Raw genomic sequence first — 21807 nt, forward strand, 5'->3', positions numbered from 1 at the left:
ATGGGGGGGTGTGATGGTTAGAGCAAAGGAAAGGTATGCAGGGCTCCTTGGTTCCATTTCCAGTTCTGCTGCTAACTTCTTGTGTGACTTTTGGCAAGTCACTTAACCTCTCTGTCCATTTCCCTCTATGTAAACTGAAGATATTTATAGTTACCTCATAGGAGTATTAATCAGAAACCCCATCAAGATGGCAGAAATTTCACATGATCTTGTGAGAGTTCCTCCATCTGGGGCAAAAATCTCACAATAACAGTTTGCAAGACTTTGGCGCCTTTGAATTCAGACCTGAATCCTAGCCCTGACTTGGCTCAAACCTCAACCCTAACCTAGACCTAATCTGGATCAAACACCACCTCCTCAGCCCAACTGTAATAACCCACCCAACAAATGATCAGAAAACGAAGAGCTCTAATACCTAGCTCTCCTGTTCTCACCGCTACACAACAGTGTCTCTCTGTTGATAAACACTCATTCTCAGGTACTCCATTCCTGTGCTTATGGCCAGTTTGCTCTACCTGTATTCTGGATCTGTGCTGGGGCTGCCCAGTCCATGGTATACATTAGAGCAGCCTTGGGAGTGCTCTAAGATATGCTTTGCTCCATATGTCCCTTGGAAACCAGCAAATAGTAGTAGTGCAGTTGATTCTGGTCATGCCTCCCAGCTACCACTTCATTGTAGAGGCTAGGAGCATGGCCAGGCTAGAATACTTATGCCAGGCTGGGAAGGCCTTCTGAATTTAGGAATATTTTCAGGCGGCATTTCCAACCAATTTAAAGGCCCATTATGCTGCCAGAACGATGTACAAGAGCATTAGTGAGTGTGACTGAGAATCAGACATTGTATCTCTAAATACTCTAAATGTTAAATGTCTCATGAATGCAAAGCCCAGTCTGGCTTTTGACACTAACATGAATATATAGGTTCAGATTACCAGCAGTACAGGAGATCAGCTTTATTGTGTCTGCTTTATGATTTACAGGTTGATATACTAAGGGCTCTTGGTTCTGAGATTGTTAGGACTCCAGCCGCCAAGTTTGATTCCCCTGAGTCTAATGTTTCTGTTGCTCAGAGGCTGAGAAATGAAATCCCGAACTCCCACATTCTGGACCAGGTAAATTCAATTACTTTTTGGGTTCTCTCTTTAAATCTGGATTGTACAGGATTGCCTAGGTCTGCTCATCTCGCTCATTCTGCTACACCTCTGTAAGATACTCAGCGCCATTGTGGCACTTCTTGCCACTGCATTTCTTCTCCCAGACACTGATGCTCATTTTTAGGGCACATGTGCCTTGACTTCTCTTCCTTGAAGCACTGGGCTGCAAAACCAAAATAAGAGGCATATTCAGAGACTGTGGAACTTGTGGCAAAGTTTTGGGGGTTTGAGCACATTTTGATCCTGTTCTGTCTGGAGAGTGTTTTACGACCACTTTAAAGTACATTTTTATGCTTGAGAAAGGTTCCTGACTGGCAGCACTGGAAAAAAGTATGTTCTGTATATATAAATAGGCTCACAGTGAAGATCAAACAAACCGCTTACAGTAACCCCTGCTACAGAATGGGCAGTGGTAATCTGAACCCGTCCCTCTTTGCCCCACACATTGACACGTACATACAAGGATCACTTGCTCAGGGCTGGTACGTTTCTGCCACAGGGCTCACCGTAGGGAGGGAGAGGTTAGTTTAGTCTTCTTGCTTAGAGGATCATTGACCTTTCTACAGACTCTGCGAATGAGCTTCCTTGAGGCAGCAGCATGGGCTTGTCGAGGCCTGAGCTTGGAGCTGGAAGTCAGGCACTTCTGAGTTCTGCTCCTGGCTACCTGATGACTCACTGTGCTGAAAAATCAGGAGATTTTTTAAAACAACAACAAAAAGTAATAATACATGGGGGCAGAGGGGGGGTTCTTTGCTGGGGGATTATGAGCTTTTTGGGTGCACTCTCGTCACATTTGCAGGTTTTTCTCTGCAACCACATGGATTAAAAGCTTACTTTTAAAAAAAATGGAAGCTGAGTTTCTCAGGGAATCGCTGGCCTCCAGGAGCTGGAGCTTTAAGAAAAGCACCAAACATCACAAGAGTTGGCACCACTGAACTAGAAACACCCATGCCAGCAGCCCTCCACCAACTGCAGGGCTCAGAGTTCTGGGAGCTCCTTCATTCCCCTCACCCCCTAGCCCTGCAGCCTGGGAGGCAGCTAGGAGCACTTGTCCTCTGGAAGCACAAGACGGGGTGGGCAGCAGCATACTCTGTCCCAGAAGGAATATGTCTGAGTGGGGCATAGTGGTCATGCCCTTTCACCCCCATGAACACCCAACAGTGGCAAGGGATCAGCACTGAGGGGAGGCACAAACATCTGTTCAATAGTGTCACAGCACTCCTCTGAGCATAGTTTCCCCTTCATGCCCGTTTCTGATCTCCGCCGGTGTGTTGCCTCCAGAATTCCCTTGCTCAGACACTACACCTCCCTTCCATACCCTCAGGCAGCTCCCCCTCTTGCCAGTCTTCATCAGGCTATGTCTGTTTTGTGTTCAGTCATGAAGGGATGTGCCCATCCAACAGCATTGCCAACACCTGGTTTTCTGTCAGCCTGTGTCTTCCATGGGGGCATGGGGTTGGGTTTAGGGGTATAGCTGGGGACAACATTCCTGTCCTTCTGTTTAGCTCCTCATTGGAAAACATACCACACACTGCAGTACCTCCCTAAAGCCCAAGACATCAAGTTACTAGACTACGAGGACTCTCTCCCTGGCCTGCTCGGATTGTGGTGCAGTGTTGCGCAGGACACGGAGGGGGCTTTTTATGCCTTGAGTAAAACACCTCTGTAGCTGTTCTTAGTTCAGTGTCTGACCCTCACTGTTAACCTTAACATACACTGTTCTCTGTTGTAATAAACAGTACCGAAATCCCGGCAACCCGATGGCTCATTATGACACCACCGCTGAGGAGATCCTGGAGCAGTGCGAAGGTACTGTTTGTTCTATCTCAGCCATGGATTGCACATGCCATGTCCTTCTGAGGGAGGGTTATGTTACTTTATGGTCTTATTTATTTAAATGTGTAGAAAAGCTAAAAAGGGACGTGGTAAGTTACAGGCACCCTTGACATAACTTTAAATAACCCCTGAGCGCAGCAATTTGGGATGACCCACCTCCCCCTTGAACAATTCCCCACCCTTGTAATTACAATTCCCCTCCATTTTCAAAAGCCTCGGGAAAGAGATGAGCCTTGCAACACAGTTGGGTTAATTTGGACCCTGGAGGAAGCAAATTACAAAGTAGTGGGTCCCTCATGGAGAATGGCTAACCAGCAGTCTCCTCTCTCTTGTACCCAATGGGGCTTCAGTTCAGCTGCCTCTGCTGCTGTCAGCTGTGACAGCATGGCCTGGGGAACGTAGGGACATGACACAGTGCTGGGTGGCACAGTGGAGGTGGCCATCTACCTGCAGTTGTGGCATCACTGTAATGGGTTAGTTGAAAGCACTAAATGGGTCAAGAGGCCTCCCTGGGAATATCACTCCATACGAGTAATCGGCGCACTGTAGCTGATCCAGCAAAGTCATCAGTAAATTAAAAGGGATCAGAACTTTGCGAGAGCTGCAGAGACTAATCCGTCTTAATTTGGTGGCTGGAATAGGCAATAAAAGAATTTCAGTCCTTGTCTAGATGGGAAAAATGGAACCCATCCCCAGTGGTAGAAAGAGTGAAAGGCATAGTGAAAACAGGGCTCAGGTGTTTTAACAAGGTTAGCTGACAATGCTGGCAAGAAAGCCTGAGCCCTGCCTATACTATACTGTGCACCATTGCTAGCCCTGGCAGCAACCAGTAACGAATTATGTCTCATTTTTGCCAGTGTAGTTACAGCCTAAAACTCTCAGGGCCTGAGTCTACTCTCACTTCCACTCAGTGGCGGATTAAAGATTTTGCCTCCCCTAGGCCCTGAAATAATTGCTGTTCCCCCCCCCCCCCCCCGGCCCAGCTCACCTCCGCCTCCTCCCCGAGCGTGCCGCCGGGTCCTGCTTCTCCCTGCTCCCTGCCAGTGCTTGTGCAGGAAACAGCTTCGCAAAGGAGGGGGGAAGGGGGGAACGCGGCGCACTCAGGAGAGGAGGCAGGGCCAGGGCGAGGATTTGGAGAAGGGGACCAATAGGGGCAGGGAGGGGGCGGGGAAGGGGTGGGGTTGGATCGGGTCCGGGGGGAGAGGGTGAGAACCGGCGCCGGGGGAAGCAGCCTCTGGCTGCTATTATAAATTTGCTGCCCCTGCAAATTTGCCACCCTAGGCCTAGGCCTTGTCGGCCTAGGCGTTAATATGCCGCTGCTTCCACCACTTTTACATCCGTGTAAATACACTGACTTCAGTGGAGCTGTTCCTGGCTTATACTGATGTCAGAGCTCTCTCTTAGCTGGACACTAAGGCCAGCCAAATCAATGCGTGCTATAGCTAATGTGTCTGCAGAATTTCAACACAACATAGTGCAAAAGGATGGAGTTACCAAGCTAGCAATCTATCAAAGTACAATGGGGTGAAGCTTATTGGCGCATCACAGCACTACAATGCTTCTGCTCGCTAGCATGAATTCTATCCAGTTTTCGACATGGACAGGTTCTCTGTGCACAAGAACATGTGTAAAATACCTACTGATGTGACATGCCAGAATAAACCAGTTGTGGAGAACATTTCCATCCTCTCTAAATGCTTCTCACCTCCTTTAACTGCAGGCAAGGTCCACATGGTCGTGGGTGGAGCTGGCACAGGAGGTACCATCACTGGCATTGGCAGAAAGCTGAAGGAGAAGTGCCCGGAATGCAAAGTAGGTAGAAAGACTGACCTGCGCATTGATCATTAGTGGCAACCTGGTGTTTTTCTGTCCTTTCCTTTGACTAGAGAAATGCCCTTGACGTCTCTTCTGGGGCGATGCCATTGACTGACTGCTCGCTCACCTGCAGCTGGGCTGAGCCTGATTATTAGAGTGTCTGTTTTCCACTTTTACTGAACCAGGAAGCGTACAGATGCAGCTCACTTTTGATGGTAACAATTTTCAGTTACTCTCAACGTGAGCTGGATTCAGACTAGTGACTTAGAGGTAGAAGGCTCCACACCCCCATCACTAATCCTTGAGACTTGTAGTTCCCCATGCTTCTAAGATTAAATTGTAAAGGTGATGAGAAGGAAAACTTCCGGGTGAAAAGGTCCTGTCTGTCCATGCCAATGGACAGGAATGTTCATGCATACCTTGGGAAGAAAAACGTGTTGCAGCCAAATATGGTTACATGAACACAGGTAATTTTTTCATTGGAGATGCTTCTGCTTCATTTTCCCTAGGTTCTTAGTGTGTCTAACACAGGGGCGAGAAAACTTTTTGGCCTGAGGGCCACATCGGCTTTCCAAAGTTGTATGGAGGGCCGGTTAGGGGAGGCTGTGTCTCCCCAAACAGCCAGGCGTGGCCTGGCCCCCACCTCCTAACCTCCCCTCCTCCCCCCGCTTCTCGCCACTGATGGCTCCCTTGGGACTCCTGCCCCATCCAACATCACCCCCCCCCCCGGTTCCCTGACTGTCCCCCTGGGACTCCTACTCCATCCACCACCCCCTGCTCCCTGTCCCCTGACTACCTCCGGGCTCCCCACCTCTGACTGACCCCCACTGCCCCATCCAACTCCTCCTCTCATTCCTGACTGCCCCCCCGGGACCCCTGCCCCATCCAACCACCCTTTCCCCTAACGGGAGTGGGAAAGAATCCACTGATTGTCCTTCATGTGGGAACAAATGATACAGCTAGATTCTTGTTGGAACGTATCAAGGGAGACTCTGCCAGGCTGGGGAAGACGCTTAAGGAAATCGAGGCTCAGGTGATCTTCAGTGGGATTCTGCCTGTTCCTAGGGAAGGGCAACAAAGGTGTGACACGATTATGATGCTCAGCACAAGGCTCAGGCACTGGTGCTATAAGGAGGGCTTTGGGATGTATGGCCACTGGGAAGCATTCATGGACAGAAGACTGTTCTCTCGGGATGGACTTCACCTGAGTAAGGAGGGAAATAGACTTCTAGGATGGAGGATGGCACAACTGATCAAAAGAGCTTTAAACTAGGAATCTGGGGGAGATGGTTGGGAGGTGTCAGGTAATCTCCAAGCCGGATTTTAACATTTTGAGAGGGAAGAAAACGAAGTAAGAAAGGATACAGCCATGGGTAGGAGAATGGACATAAGGAGGAAGGGTAGTGTGGATACCAGTCTAATAGGTGATACTGGCGGTAGAATGTCTGTGCCTAATCGGGTAAAGAATGTGAGCATGGCCAAACAGCAAAAATTAAGATGTACAGTAATGCAAGGAGCCTAGGTAACAAAATGGAGGAACTAGAGCTACTGGTGCAGGAAGTGAAACCAGATATTATAGGGATAACAGAAACATGCTGGAATAGTAGTCATGACTGGAGTATGGGTAATGAAAGGTATGTGCTGTTTAGGAAAGACGGAAATAAAGGCAAAGGTGGTGGAGTAGCATTGTATATCAATGATGAGGTAGACTGTAAAGAAATAAGTGATGGAATGGATAAGACAGAGTCTGTCTGGGCAAAAATCACATTGGGGAAGAAAGCTGCTAGAGCCTGCCCTGGGATAGTGCTTGGGGCGTGCTATGGACCGCCGGGATCCAATGTGGATATGGATAGAGACTTCTTTAATGTTTTTAAAGAAGTAAATACTAATGGGAATTGTGTGATCATGGGAGACTTTAACTTCCCAGATATAGACTGGAGGACAAGTGCTAGTATTAATAATAGGGCACAGATTTTCCTGGATGCGATAGCTGATGGATTCCTTCATCAAGTAGTTGCTGAACCAACAAGAGGGGAAGCCATTTTAGATTTGGTTTTGGTGAGTAGTGAGGACCTCATAGAAGAAATGGTTGTAGGGGACAATCTTGGTTCAAGTGATCATGAGCTAATTCAGTTCAAACTGAACGGCAGGATAAACAAGAATAAATCTGCAACTAGGGTTTTTGATTTCAAAAGGGCTGACTTTCAAAAATTAAGGAAATTAGTTAGGGAAGTGGATTGGACTGAAGAACTTATGGATCTAAAGGCAGAGGAGGCCTGGGATTACTTTAAGTCAAAGCTGCAGAAGCTATCAGAAGCCTGCATCCCAAGAAAGGGGAAAAAATTCATAGGCAGGAGTTGTAGACCAAGCTGGATAAGGAAGCACCTTAGAGAGGTGATTAAGAAAAAGCAGAAATCCTACAAGGAGTGGAAGATGGGAGGGATCAGCAAGGAAAGCTACCTCATTGAGGTCAGAACATGTAGGGTTAAAGTGAGAAAGGCCAAAAGCCATGTAGAGTTGGACCTTGCGAAGGGAATTAAAAGCAATAGTAAAAGGTTCTATAGCGATATAAATAAGAAGAAAACAAAAAAGGAAGAAGTGGGACCGCTTAACACTGAGGATGGAGTGGAGGTTAAGGATAATCTAGGCATGACCCAATATCAAAACAAATACTTTGCCTCAGTCTTTAATGAGACTAATGCGGAGCTTAGGGATAATGGTAGGACGACAAATGGGAATGAGGATAGGGAGGCAGATACTACCACATCCGAGGTAGAAGCCAAATTTGAACATCTTAATGGGACTAAATCGGGGAGGCCAGATAATCTTCATCCAAGAATATTAAAGGAACTGGCACATGAAATTGCAAGCCCATTAGCAAGAATTTTTAATGAATCTGTAAACTCAGAGGTTGTACCGTATGACTGGAGAATTGCTAACATAGTTCCTATTTTTAAGAAAGGAAAAAAAAAGTGATCTAGGTAACTACAGGCCTGTTAGTTTGCCATCAGTAGTATGCAAGGTCTTGGAAAAAATTTTGAAGGAGAAAGTAGTTAAGGACATTGAGGTCAGTGGTAATTGGGACAAAATACAACATGGTTTTACAAAAGGTAGATCGTGTCAAACCAACCTGATCTCCTTCTTTGAGAAGGTAACAGATTTTTTAGACAAAGGAAACACAGTGGATCTAATTTACCTCGATTTCAGTAAGACATTTGATATGGTTCCACATGGACAATTATTAGCTAAATTGGAAAAGATAGGGATCAATATGAAAATTGAAAGGTGGATAAGGAACTGGTTAAAGGGGAGACTACAGCGGGTCACACTGAAAGGTGAACTGTCAGGCTGGAAGGAGGTTACTAGTGGAGTTCCTCAGGGATCGGTTTTGGGACCAATTACTGACTTTGGCACAAAAAGCAGGAATGTGCTAATAAAGTTTGCGGATGACACGAAGCTGGGAGGTATTGCCAATACAGAGAAGGACCGGGATACCATACAGAAAGCTCTGGATGACCTTGTAAACTGGAGTAATAGTAATAGGATGAAATTTAATAGTGAAAAGTGCAAGGTCATGCATTTAGGCATTAATAACAAGAATTTTTGATATAAACTGGGGACACATCACTTGGAAGTAACAGAGGACGAGAAGAACCTCGGAGTACTGGTGTATCACAGGATGACTATGAGCCGCCAATGTGATATAGCTGTGAAAAAAGCGAATGCAGTCTTGGAATGCATCAGGCGAGGTATTTCCAGTAGAGATAAGGAGGTGTTAGTATCGTTATACAAGGCACTGGTGAGACCTCATCTGGAATATTGTGTGCAGTTCTGGTGTCCCATGTTTAAGAAGGATGAATTCAAACTGGAACAGGTACAGAGAAGGGCTACTAGGATGATCCGAGGAATGGAAAACTTGTCTTATGAAAGGAGACTCAAAGAGCTTGGCTTGTTTAGCCTAACCAAAGGAAGGCTGAGGGGAGATATGATTGCCCTCTATAAATATATCAGAGGAATAAATACCACGGAGAGAGAAGAATTATTTAAGCTCAGTATCAATGTGGACACAAGAACAAATGGATATAAACTGGCCATCAGGAAGTTTAGACTAGAAATTAGATGAAGGTTTCTAACCATCAGAGGAGTGAAGTTCTGGAACAGCCTTCCAACGAAAGCAGTGGGGGCAAAAGACATATCTGGCTTCAAGACTAAGCTTGATAAGTTTATGGAGGAGATGATATGATGGGATAGCCTAATTTTGGCAATTAATCGATCTTCAACTATTAGCAGTAGATATGCCCAATGGCCTGTGATGGGATGTTAGATGGGGTGGGATCTGAGTTACTACAGAGAATTCTTTCCTGGGTGTCTGGCTGCTGCGTCTTGCCCACATGCTCAGGGTTTAGCTGATCGCCATATTTGGGGTCGGGAAGGAATTTTCCTCCAGGGCAGATTGGCAGAGGCCCTGAGGGTTTTTCGCCTTCCTCTGCAACGTGGGACATGGGTCACTTGCTGGAGGATTCTCTGCACCTCGAAGTCTTTAAACCACAATTTGAGGACTTCAGTAGCTGAGACATAGGTTAGAGGTTTGTTACAGGAGTGGGTGGGTGAGATTCTGTGGCCTGTATTGTGCAGGAGGTCAGACTAGACGATCATATTGGTCCCTTCTGACCTTAAAGTCTTTGATTCTATGATTCTTCCTGTCCCCTGACCGCCCCCGGAACCCCTGCCCCTGATTGCCCCTGCCGCCCCATCTAACCCCCCTTCTCCTTCCTGACTGTCTCCCTGGGACCCCTGCTCCCATTCAACCCCCCTGATCCCCGCCCTCTGACCGCCCTGACTCCTATCCACACACCCCACCCCCTACCCACCACCACAAACTCCCCTGCCCTCTATCCAATGCTCCCTGCTCCCTGCCCCCTTACCGCACTGCCTGGAGCACCGGAGGCTGGTGGTGCTACAGCAGTGCAGGCCAGAGCACCGGGTCAGGCCGTAGCTCTGCAACTGCGCTGCCCGGCTGCCCAGAGCATTGCGCTGGCGGTGCACTGAGGCTGTGTGGGAGGGGAGATAGCGGGGGAGGGGCCGGGGACTAGCCTCCTGGGCCAGGAGCTCAGGGGCTGGACAGGAGGGTCCCGCGGGCCGTAGTTTGCCCACCTCTGGTCTTACTAGTGATTCTTCCCTTTCAGATTGTTTGTGTAGATCCCGAAGGCTCCATTGTCGCTCTGCCCAGTGAGCTGAACACAGCAGAGGACGCAACCATGGAAGTAGAGGGGATTGGACACGACTTTATCCCAACTGTCCTTGACAGATCAGTAAGTAGAATTGTGACAAGCAATGGGGGAGGGGTGGTTAGGGCCCAGCCATGAAGTTTGGCTCTTGGACCAAACTGTCCCCACGTTCAAAAGTGTTCAGATCCAGGGTCCAGTTCTGGCCCATCTCTAATTGTTGAAAGTTAGCTGAATTAGTTACCAATGCAAAAGATGCTATCGCTGATGGCTTAGAACCTGCCCAACCCATATGTCTGACCTAAATGAGCTGCAGGGAGAGGCCAAATTTAAGAGACAACCAGAAATACGCTGCAACACTGCACTCCATCATTCTGTCTTTCTTAACAAACTTTCAGGCGGTTCTTATAGCCTTGTTAATAATAATAATAATGGGTCCCAGTGCTTTTCATTATTATCATTATTTACTATTTGAATTCTAGTAGAGCCTGAAGGCCCTAACCAGGGATAGCACCCAATAGTGCTAGATGCTATGTTCACAGAGGTTATTTCTAGCTTTAGTGTAGCTAGCTCAGATGCTGGGAGCAGTAAAGCTGCAGCAGTGTGGGCTGTGGTACAGGCTGTCTGTCGGAGTAATTACCAAGGGTTCTGGGCAGACTAAGACAGCCAGTGCTGAAGCCCAGGCTGCTGCAGCTTCCCTGCTACTGATGCCTGAGTTAGCTAGATTAAAGTTATCGTGGGTATGTCTTCACAACCTGCACTCACACCTGTGATTGCAGTGTAGGTCCACCTATGGAAGAGTCAGAGATCTTGCCCTGAAGAGCTTACAATCTAAAAGACACAGAGGCAAACAGAGAGGCAGTTATAAACAAACAAAAATTGCCAAAAGTGCAATACAACGTCGTCTCACTTTCTCCTTCACACAGCAACTGCCTTGCCCACCAGTCTGACTCATACCCAGCTGCCAGTCAGAGTTCTTCACAGCCCTAACTTAGCCTGAATGGCCTCCTTCCCCACTCCCCGCCTCCACAGGAAAACACCCAGCCTGGTTCTCGGAGTCGCACACAAAACCAGAACTTCAGGTGTGAGCCCCTTCACGTTTTAGATCTGGTTGGATGACAGCACTTGAATTTGAGCCCATCCCTAGGGTTTTGGCCTGAAATCTCCGCCAAAGCACTTTGCAAGCCATCAGCACCACTGAATCTCTCTGTGAACCTTAGCCCTGGTTCAGCAAAACCCTGAACCCTAGCTTAACCCTGACCCAGACTGGGATCTGAACACCACTTCCTCAGCCCACCACTACTCAAAACACATTAGACACTAAAAACCACGAGGAGTCCTTGTGGCAGCTTAGAGACTAACAAATTTATTTGGGCATAAGCTTTTGTGGGCTAGAACCCACTTCATCAGATGCATGGAGTGGAAAATACAGTAGGCAGGTATAAATACACAGCACATGAAAAGATGGGAGTTGCCTTACCAAGTGGGGGGGTCAGTGTTAACGAGGCCAATTCAATTAGGGTGGATGTGGCCCGTTTCCAACAATTGACAAGAAGGGGTGAATATCAACAGAGGGAAAATTATTTTTGTAGTGCTAACAAGGCCAATTCAATCATGGTTGATGTGACCCATTCCCAACAGTTGACAAGAAGGTGTGAGTATCAACAGAGGGGAAATTATTTTTTGTAGTGACCCCGCCACTCCCAGTCTTTATTCAGGCCTAATTTGATGGTGTTGAGTTTCCAAATTAATTCCAGTTCTGCAGTTTCTCATTGAAGTCTGTTTTTGAAGTTTTTTTTTGTTGAAGAATGGCCACTTTTAAGTCTGGTATTGAGTGTCCAGGGAGATTGAAGTACTCTTTTACTGGATTTGAATGTTACAATTCTGGATGTCTGATTTGTGTCCCTTTATTTTTTTGCATAGAGACTGTCCGGCTTGTCCACACTAACAGTTTTACTTCTGCAGTGTTGGCAGAAGCGTATGAGGAATTAATGTGGATAAAATTCACTCCAGTGGAAGCTAAGGATGAAGCCTACAGGTGCTTTGCCATATGTGTTCATTTTCAAGTGCAGTGGAAAGTGATTTGACTCTGAAGGAAGATGCAGGTGCTCAGCACCTCTGAAACCCCGTCCTCCTGTACAGAGCAGAATGCACCAGAGGAGTGGAGCCCAAAATAACATTTCTAGGACCCTAAAATCTTTCTCTCCTTTCTTTCAGGTGGTGGATCTGTGGTACAAGTCCAATGACACGGATTCCTTTCTCATGGCTCGCAGGCTGATTAGAGAGGAAGGATTATTGTGTGGTAAGTTATTGAAGAATGTTATGTCTGTTCATAAACATTTTCCATTTTAATTCCATCTTTTAAGCATTTTAGACTAGAAAGCTCTTCAGGGCAGGCAGTGTCTGTGTTTTTGTGTCTTACACAGTTCCGAGCACATTCTCTGTGCTGTACTGGTGGGGCCAGATCCTGAGTTGGTGTGAACTGATTGCATGGAGCTACAATGATTTATAGCAGCCCTGGATCTGACTCATGCTAAATAATTGTAATCTCATCTCACATTCACACTTTTGCATAAAGCGGTAGATCTTCTGGGGCTACCTTTTTTTGGGTGCCGTGACACATGAGCTGAGTGGAAAGATTCATGGGATTCAGAGCAGGGCAAATGGACAAAACCTGCAGCTCCACTAAGTCAGCCCTAGGGGGTTATATTTGCTGTCTTTGAACAGTTGCCATATGATACTGGAAGGTGCAGGGATTGAAGCAGGACCTTTTGAGATGTCCTGTTAAAGTGAGGCGTTCTTACAGCTCCCAGTCCCTGGTGCAAGGGAGAAATCCTTCATAAGAGAAACCGAACAGCTTTCCAAAACGAACAGTTGTCCTTGTGCAAACGCTGCTTACAGATGGACATCAGGGCCCACGCCACAAGGCATCAGTGTATCTCAGCTGGCTGCACTCTCAGCCCTGGGCCAGATGCACACGGGTTCAAATCCAATACCAGCCAGTACAGGGGCTCATGCTGATAGCTAAAGAAGTAGTGAGAAACCACAACTGCCACTGACGTCAGAGGCGCTGCGGGTGCTCAGCACCTTTGAAAAATCAGGCCTCTTTTATTTAGATGCCTATGTTTGGATTTAGGTGCCTAAGTTTAGGCACCCAAGTCTGAAAATGTTACCTTCGTATATATGTAACACGAGTATATATAAGAAGCACATTTTTAAAGGTATTTTGGCTCCTGACTCCCATTGATTCCAGTGGGTGTTAGGTACATAAGTACCTCTAAAAATTGGCCTTGAGTGTCTTCCATCACTCAAGGTTATCTCAGGAGATATGTTTCCACATTTCAAAGGACAGCATCTGCAAGTCTAAAGAGAATTGCCATGTAAATGATAAAATAACAACCTATTACTAAACTTAACTCCTTATGTCTGAGATTTCAGATGATGGACAATGAAATAAGCACTTTTTCTACATTTGTTAGAGTACAGCTAGTTTACAAAACTGAATTACTAGAACTCACTTACTTACAAAATGTCACTTGCACTCAGAAGTATTACATTCACACTATCATTCCTTTTGAGGTCAATGGTGTCATACCAAGAACAAATTTGGTTCAGAAATCCGAAGTGCACACGGACTGAGGACTATTATGACCCTTAGTCTTTTCTAACCTGAAATATTAGCAGGTAGAATTACCTGTGAGAAGCCAAGGACCTTTTTTTCAGTTACACGCAGGAAAACGAAAACACACAGATGCGCGCGCACACACACACACATTCACGGCCCCAAACGCCATCACTGGCTGGTATCCCATGTATAAGTGCAATTTTAATTTTCCTTCCTTTCGACCATTTATTTAAAGTGCACTAGGCACTTGTAAAATGTGTTAGCTCAACAGCTCTGGAGAGTGAAATGAAGCTCTGGAGAGACAGCATGGGCAAGTTCCTCCCAGCCCCCCTGCCCCTCACCTGAAAGGTTCATCTCAAAGGCTGGAAGGGAGTTTGGTCTCACTGGCTAGACCCTCAAAGATATGAAATCAATGGAAGTTAGATGCCTACATACCTTTGAGGAGCTGGGGCCATGCCCTGTCAATCCTTGTCCTCCCTGCAGACACGGCTCACAGAGTGATGATAGTGCCATTTGTGATGGGGCCACAAACTGGACTAGAATCACCACTCCCATCATCCATTCAACAGCCCTCGCCTGCACATTCTCCTTTGGTCACTACCTGGTCTCTGTTGGAGCTAGGGGCTTACAAGATTATAGGCCCGATTCTCCTCTCCCGTACACCAGTGTAACTGCACTGGCTTTACTGGAGTTATGTCTGAAACACACTGGTGCCGGTGAGAGGAGGATCATGCCCTAAAGGTTCAGTGTCCCATTACCAAACCCTGACCCAACTGTCCCCTGCCTGTCACTGCAGGGGCATTACCCTAGGCCACTCTGTGATTATATATTATTGTCTCATATACTGTTAGCTCTAGTGTGAGTCTATTTTCTTGTTCATAACATCAGGTGGCAGCTCCGGTAGTGCAATGTCCATTGCTGTGAAGGCTGCCAAGAATCTGACGGAGGGTCAGCGCTGTGTTGTCATCTTGCCCGACTCCGTCAGGAACTACATGTAAGACTCCTCTTCTGTAGTGCTTCCGACCTGCCGCTTTCACTGAGGTGACAGTGTTGCAGAGTTCAGCCATATCAATGGAAATGACATTCATGGACCAAATGAATAACATGGCCATACAAAAGATTTGCTGTCACATGGCCAGTTATTCTCTGTGGCAGAGGGGAAATTACCTCACTCCGTCAGTAGAGGAGGAAACACTATGGACCCACTTCACTACTCTGTTTCGCCAGTGTAACACACCACTGAAAGCAGGTACATGTAAATCAATGGAGTTACACCAGCATAAAACTGGAGTGGTGAATGAGACCATAAATAAGGAGTCAATTTACCTTCCTCACAGGGACCTTTGCAGTCCTCATATGGACATTAACATAAGAGTGCAAAACATTATCATGTAATGGTAAGAGCAGAGGGCTGGGAGTCAGAATGCTTGGATTTTATTTCACTCGTCATTGACATACTCTATTATGCACCAGGAAAAATCACCTAGACTGAAATTTTCAAACTTGGGTGCTTAAACTTAGGCCCTAAATAACTGGTGTAATTTCACCTGCACCTCCCATTCACCTCAAAAGGGGCCAACATCAGCTGATTGCTCAAACTATGGGAGCCATGGTGAAACGCTAAGGCCTAATGAATTTAAATCCTTTCTCTCCCCGCCCCCCACCCCCCTCAATTTCTTGCTGGGTGTATTACAAACTTCTTCCTTGTTCTTTGCTGATGATTTCTAGGTCCAAGTTCTTGAATGATAGGTGGATGGGCAAGAATGGATTTCTAAAAAATATCCAGGAACATAAGCCTTGGTAAGGTTCTACTCCGTGCTACATTAACTGCCCTCATTGATAGGGAAATAAACACTCTGCATTTGGAAATTATCATCTATTTTTAATTTTCTTTTAATAATTCAGTCCCTTTGAAAAGTTAATCTAGTCCAGGGGTTCTCAAACTTCATTGCACCGCGACCCCCTTCTGACAACAAAAGTTGCTACATGACCCCAGGACTGGGGACCAAAACCGCAGCCCTCCCTGGCACACTGGCGGGGGTAGGTGGGAAAGCCAAAGCCCCACTGCCCTGGGGATGGGGGGAAGCCGAAGCCCAAGGGGCTTCAGCCCCAGGCAGCAGGCCTGTAATCTGAGCCCCACTGCCCAAGGCTGAAGCCCTCAGGCTTCAGCTCCAGACTGTGGGGCTCGGGCTTTGGCTTCAGCCTCTGGCCCCAGCAAGCCTAAGCCAGCCCTGGTGACCCCCATTAAAACGGGTCCCGACCCACAGTTTGATAACCGCTGATTAATCTTGTTGGAATGGATTGGACTCTCTTTCAAATGTTGGTTTCCCTGTTCATTGGTCTAGTCCATAAAGGAGGAGTTTATTTTCTGCAGAAATTAATTCTTTCACACAGACCAAGGTCTTGTGTCTGTCTACAGTGCAGAACAATTTGGAATGAATTTCTAGGTCAGTGTCAAATGTCCTCCCCAGCAAGGAAGCTTCCAGCAGATCTGTGGTGACAATGGTCATAGACAATAGAGATGAAGGGCCCTTTTAAATATCTCCATTTTCCATTCAGGCAGGAAATATAAAGTTCCCATTTTAGATTAATGGATTCTAAGGGCACAAGGCATCATTATGATAATCTAGTCTGACCTCCTGCATAACCCAGGCCATAGAATTTCACCAGGTGATTCTTGCAGTGGAGGGAATTTAGTCTTCTCTACTACATAAGTGAACACTTTTGAACCCAGTGACTCATGGTTGTACTGCAGCACAGTTTTTAGAAAGGGAGTTAATCTCAGTTTAAAGACTCCGAGTGATGATGAATTTGCCACATCCTTTGGGATGTTGCTCCAAAGGTTAATTAACCTCATTGTTGAAAAAGGGTTGTATTTTATTTCCAGTCATGGGTGGTAGGTAGCATAGGCTGGGGGAGGCTCCCCAAACAGCCAGGCATGACCCCACCCATGCTCTGCCCTCCGTCCCGCTCCTGCTTCTGGGCTCTGTGGCTCTTCCCCTGTGCGGTGGCCCAGGCTCGGGCTGGGGCCGTCCCTCCCTCCCGGCGCTCCAGGGCTGGGGCCACACTGCCCACTGGGAACTGGGGGGCAGGGGCGCGCTCTGGGGCTCAGGGCACTAGCCTGAGGCAGGGGACGGTGGCTGCAGTGGGGGGGCTCTGGGGAGGGAGGGGGAGGCACGGAAATGGCGGGACCTAGGGTGGAAGGGGCGGGGCTGGGTGCTAGCCTCCCCAAGCCAACGGTTCACGCGCCGCCCATGTTTCCAATTTGAGTTTTTCTAATTTCGGCTTACAGCTATCAGATCTTGCTTTGCCTTTGTCTGCTAGATTGAAAGGCCCTTTAACGTCAGATGACTTCCGACTTGCAGATTTCCTTCTATTCAGAGAGAACAGGAATATCCAAACCTTCCAGAAGCCATACCTGCTGCGTTGTAGGACTCTTTTTTTGTGCTGGGGCTACATGCTCCAGGCCTTAAGAAACAAGGGTACAAATGAAAGAAGTGAAGTCAAGTGAGACTACTCCCCTTCTTACAGTTAAGCACTTGCTTAAGGGCTTTGGTGGATCAGGGACAGGTGCTCAGCACTGCAGGCTCAAGCCCTGAGTCAGGAGTGATACTTGCCTGAGTACACATCTGAGCTCCAGTGTGGTGCCCTCTGTCTAAATCTGCCTATACTGTAGTCTCTGTCTGAGCGAGCTCTGACTAAACAAGACAAGGAGCAGCTCAGACTCAGCCCCACACATGCCTCATGCTAGTGAATCCCACTCTTGTCCTTTTCCAACAGGTGGTGGAATGTCAAGGTGCGGAAGCTGAATCTCTCGGCCCCTCTCCTTCTTGTCCCAGAGGTCAACTGTCAAAAGGCAATCGAAATCCTCAAGGAGAAGGGCTGTGCCCAGGCACCAGTGGTTGCTGAATCTGGGTATCTCTTTTCTCGGTTGTGTGGATGATTATGTGAATGAATAACAGCAATGAGGAAACTAATGACGAAATACTCTATAGTTGTACAATAAACCTGATTCATTCAGTCCCTTCAATACACTTTTTAATGTACCATTTAAAAACCTGTACGGTAAAAGTGAAAAATAATGGCACGGGCCTAATCCTGAGAGATGCTGAGTTGGCATGGGAGTTGCACATGCTCAGCACCTCTTAGGATCAGCTACCTATATTGTTTCAAATCCTCATTTTTGCTATAGTCAGCAATAACAGATGTGGCCTATCAAGGAAACGTGACATAAATTAGCCAAGAGAAGAACTGGCCAGATCCAACACCCACTGAAGTCAATGGGTGTTGGAGCAGGCTCCTAATCAATAAAGTGTACAGTAAAGGTAAGGCATAGATATGAAACACACTGGTAAATGACAGCAAGTGCCCATTAGCTGACTTTTCTTCAAATGTTAAATCCTGAGCTGCCAATTTCAGACAATAATTGCTGTTAAAAACACTGTATTAGGGAGAGGATCCTCCTCTTGAGGTTACATGTTTTAATGAAACAGCTACAATAGCAGCTGCGGGTATACAACGGAGTCCCTCACTGGCTAAACAAGTTGAGCTTTTCCTACAGCACAGGGTGTCTCAGCTAATAATGATCTGGCCCCAGGCTCCGGTTTGGAGATGGAACGTTCCCAATCTGAAATTGTATCCCCATCTCTCTGTATTAGCATCTAAATGTTGTGCTGTTATTATTTCCTTGCTAGGTACTTTCCTTGGCTGCTTCCTTCCACACCAGATGGTAACCAAGTCAGAAATATGTTCTCCTGTGGTGGAAACTGATTATAGTACAGGAGAATAGGCTAACCCCATAGCCTAGGAAGGAGGAAAGAAAGAGGTGACCCAACAGTGAGCTGATTTTCCAAGCCTTGTTTTTACTGTGACACACCAGCAAATGACAGTCAGGAAGACATGCACCCACCAAAAAGATGCTCGGATGAACTAAGGGCCACCTCCTTCTCCCATTGAAGGCAGGAAATTTTGTCACTGACTTCAAAGGGAGCGGGATTGGTCCCTAAAAGCTGTTCAGCCATTTGACCACCTCAAGCCTGACCCTTTGCAAATCTCCCTGTTCTCTTACAGTCACATTTTGGGAATGGTGACTCCCAGTAACATCCTCTCCTCAGTGCTGGCTGGAAATGCTCAGTTCTCGGACCCAGTCATCAAGGTCATCAATGACGAGTTTTCAAAGGTATTAGAGTTATTGATTTGTTTCAAATAGAGCCCAGAGGTGAGTTAGGCACCTCCCAACACAGAAAGAAGGCATGATCCCCACTCCAAGGAGGGAGAGGAGAGAGAGGATGGGACGACCAAGAGGGAGAGACAGAAGATGAGAGGTGGTGGGAAGGGACAGTAGAAATGAGAGGGGAAAGAGGAGTGGGGACAGGGAATTGAAGTGGGGTAGAGAGAGAATGAGAAAAGGATCTTACCGAAATGACGCAAATCCTGACAGGATCTGTCATGTGAGGTTTTTAGGCAAGGATCGTGTCTAGCTGGAGAAACTTGAATACTCTGTGAGTGATACTCATATCACGGATTCACGATCATTGCATTTTTGCCAATACGGGGACCTGCTCCTGCTCCCACTCATACCATGGCAAACAGCTGCTGCTGAAATGGTAGAATTCTGTACTTGGCAGAATTGACCCTATATATAGCCCTGTGTTTCGGAAGCATTCCACTGTGTCTAATTACAAGTTAGATTATGCCAGGCTTTCTGCGGTTGTGCAAAGGAGGGAGAGCGAAAGAGGTATTCCCCAATTTCTCTGCTCCCATGCAAGGCCTGGGGATGACTACTGTCACTGGACCAGATCCTCAGGTGGTGTAGGCTGACATAGCTCCAATGGGGTTAATGGAGCTACTCCAAACTATACCTGGTGAGGACTTGGTCCTTTGTGCTTGTTTTTGTGTTTCCCCTGCACTCCCCGAAGCTCCAGGAAGTGCTTTATCTGCATCAGCACACCTGTGCCTTCTGGTATTCCCTTCCTCCATCTCTCTACTGCCCCCAGCACAGGACTGAGCTTTAAAAGTAAGAATTGGGTCCCTAATGCTGTCACAAAGTGAAGCGTTTAAATGCCCTTTTTCTTTTTTTGGTCCCCGCTCTTTAGATTAGCCTGGATGACAACCTTGGAAACCTCTCTAATATCCTGGACAATGATCATTTTGCTATAGTTGTACATGAACAGTTGCAATGTAAGTATCTTTTACGGAGGAAAAGGAAAGCCAAACTCTTGACTTGTGCACCAACCAGATGACATGGGCTTTACACAGGCATTCTCTGGGGGAAGGATGGGGGATGGAATCCTCACCATAGGGCCATGACGGTACCAGCGGAGCAGCTGGAACTCTGTACTCCTCCTGCATGAGGGATTTTCCCCCATCGCTAAGCAGAGTCATGGATCCACCGGCCATTCACCCCTCTCCAAAGCCCCATGCCTGATAGCATGAAGAGAGGCATGGGGAGCCTGAAACACTAAGGTTCTTATTCTGATTATTTAACTAGCTCTACAGCTGGACACAAACGGATTTATTTTAGTGACGCCCTTACGGCTATTGTAAAGTGTGTCATTTCTTGGCCAGAGATTCAAAAGAGGAAGCCTGATCTGTGGTAAAAAGGCACCAGACTGAGACTTGGGAAGTCAGAGTTCAAATCCCAGCTCTGCTGCGGACTGTGTGCGCGACCGTGGGCACGTCACGCAGTCTCTGTGCCTCAGTTTCCCATCTCTAAAACAGGGATAATGGTACTGCCTTTTTCTCACCTGTTGTGTGTTGGGATCGTAGGTGCTTCAGGGGAGTGTCTGTTCTTTACTGTGTTCATGTACAGCACCCAGCATAATAGTGTCCTGACCTCAGCTGGAGCCTTTAGGCACGATTGTAGTAACACAGCCACCATAGCAGCCATGGCTGAGTCCCCCCATCTCTGTGCAGCAGCTGCTGCTGTGTGGTAATGCTGTTGAGAGCAGTGTTAATACCCCAGTGGATTCCTAATAGGAGACCTGAGGAGGAGTGTACCACAGAGAACAGAGGAGCTGCCACAGAGTGCCAGAGAAGAGGCGCTTGCTACAGGGACCACGCTCCCCACTTCCCTACCCCTGGGCTTGGACCCAGGAGCTCCCGTATGGTTATGCAGATGGAAGGGAGAGTGCTCTCTCTTGTCACTTGCTCTTTAAGATAGCAGGGGTTGGGTGGATCAGCTTGCTCAGCTGTGAGGAGGAGGGAATCCTGCGTGGTACTTCAGAGTGAGCCTTTTGGCCAACAAAAGAACGACACTGATGGGGTCCACAGTGGGCATGTCTACACAGCAAAGAAAAGGCCCATGCCACCAGACTCACGGGGCTAGGGCTGCAGGGCTGTTTCATTGCTGTGTAGACTTCCGGACTTGGGCTGTGCTCTGGGAGCGCCCACCTCACAGGGCTCCAGCCCCACAGCCTGAGCTCCCTGAGTCTGAGTCGGCCGGCACAGGCCAGCTGCGGGTGTCTAGTTGCTGTGTAGGCGTACTCAGAGAGTCCCATTCACTTCTCCTCAGCTGAGACCTGGACTCAGAAGGGTGGGGTGAAGTTAGGTGGTGATTAAGGTGGGGAAAAGTTCATTTTGTTATTCTTTAGGAATACTGCAATTGCTTGCCAGGGGCTCCAATCAAACTCGCCCCCCTCTCTGAGCCCTCTTAGCCATATTGACCACTAGAGGGCTCATTGCTCTTCTGCCCTCCCTCAAGCACACGGCATGCTTTGCCCGGCTCTGCTGTGTGTTCACACTCAGGCAACACTTTGGTTTTCTGTGCCTCCTCTGCTCACTACCATCTCCTGGTCACTCTGCTCACCAGGAACTGAGCCGGCCCGTGCATGCCAGGCAGCACTCCATGGCTCTGCCCAGAATCATGGTACCAAGCATGCTCAGGTGTGGGCTGGATTTTCCCATTTGGAGATGAGACCCTAAGGGCAGTTCCTCCTAGCAGAGCTGCAGCAGAACCTGGCCCTCTCCTCCACCCCGAGTAGCGTTTTCCAGGGCAATCTGGCTCTAATCAGTCTAGAGCCCCATTGGGCTGGGTGCACAGATGTAAAGTAAATGACAGCACCTGCCCTGGAGAGCCTCTGTAAATGATAGAGGCAGGTTCTCAGGCTATGTACGCACTACAGCTTCGGTCAGTATAAGTTATGTCCTGCCG

At 47.5% G+C, this 21807-nt stretch overlaps 1 protein-coding gene and 1 long non-coding RNA gene across 2 annotated transcripts in view; one reads left to right on the plus strand and one right to left on the minus strand.

Moving 5' to 3' along the window:
* LOC102931998 (cystathionine beta-synthase) overlaps positions 1–21807 on the plus strand; it is a 59135-nt gene that overhangs the window by 24931 nt on the left and 12397 nt on the right. The window contains exons 5-14 of the mRNA XM_007064426.3: positions 981–1112; positions 2894–2963; positions 4711–4802; positions 9992–10117; positions 12248–12332; positions 14544–14649; positions 15384–15455; positions 17436–17570; positions 18726–18834; positions 19751–19835. Coding sequence (XP_007064488.1) covers positions 981–1112; positions 2894–2963; positions 4711–4802; positions 9992–10117; positions 12248–12332; positions 14544–14649; positions 15384–15455; positions 17436–17570; positions 18726–18834; positions 19751–19835 — 1012 coding nt within the window. The remainder of the gene's footprint in view (positions 1–980; positions 1113–2893; positions 2964–4710; positions 4803–9991; positions 10118–12247; positions 12333–14543; positions 14650–15383; positions 15456–17435; positions 17571–18725; positions 18835–19750; positions 19836–21807) is intronic.
* On the minus strand, positions 1029–19249 carry LOC119566734. Its single transcript, XR_005226000.1, has 3 exons — positions 19073–19249; positions 1661–1834; positions 1029–1317 (listed from the first exon to the last, which is right to left on the minus strand). It is a non-coding gene; the product is annotated as an uncharacterized LOC119566734 (long non-coding RNA).

This window comes from Chelonia mydas, chromosome 1 (genome assembly GCF_015237465.2).
Source record: "Chelonia mydas isolate rCheMyd1 chromosome 1, rCheMyd1.pri.v2, whole genome shotgun sequence".
Lineage (NCBI taxonomy): Eukaryota > Metazoa > Chordata > Testudines > Cheloniidae > Chelonia > Chelonia mydas.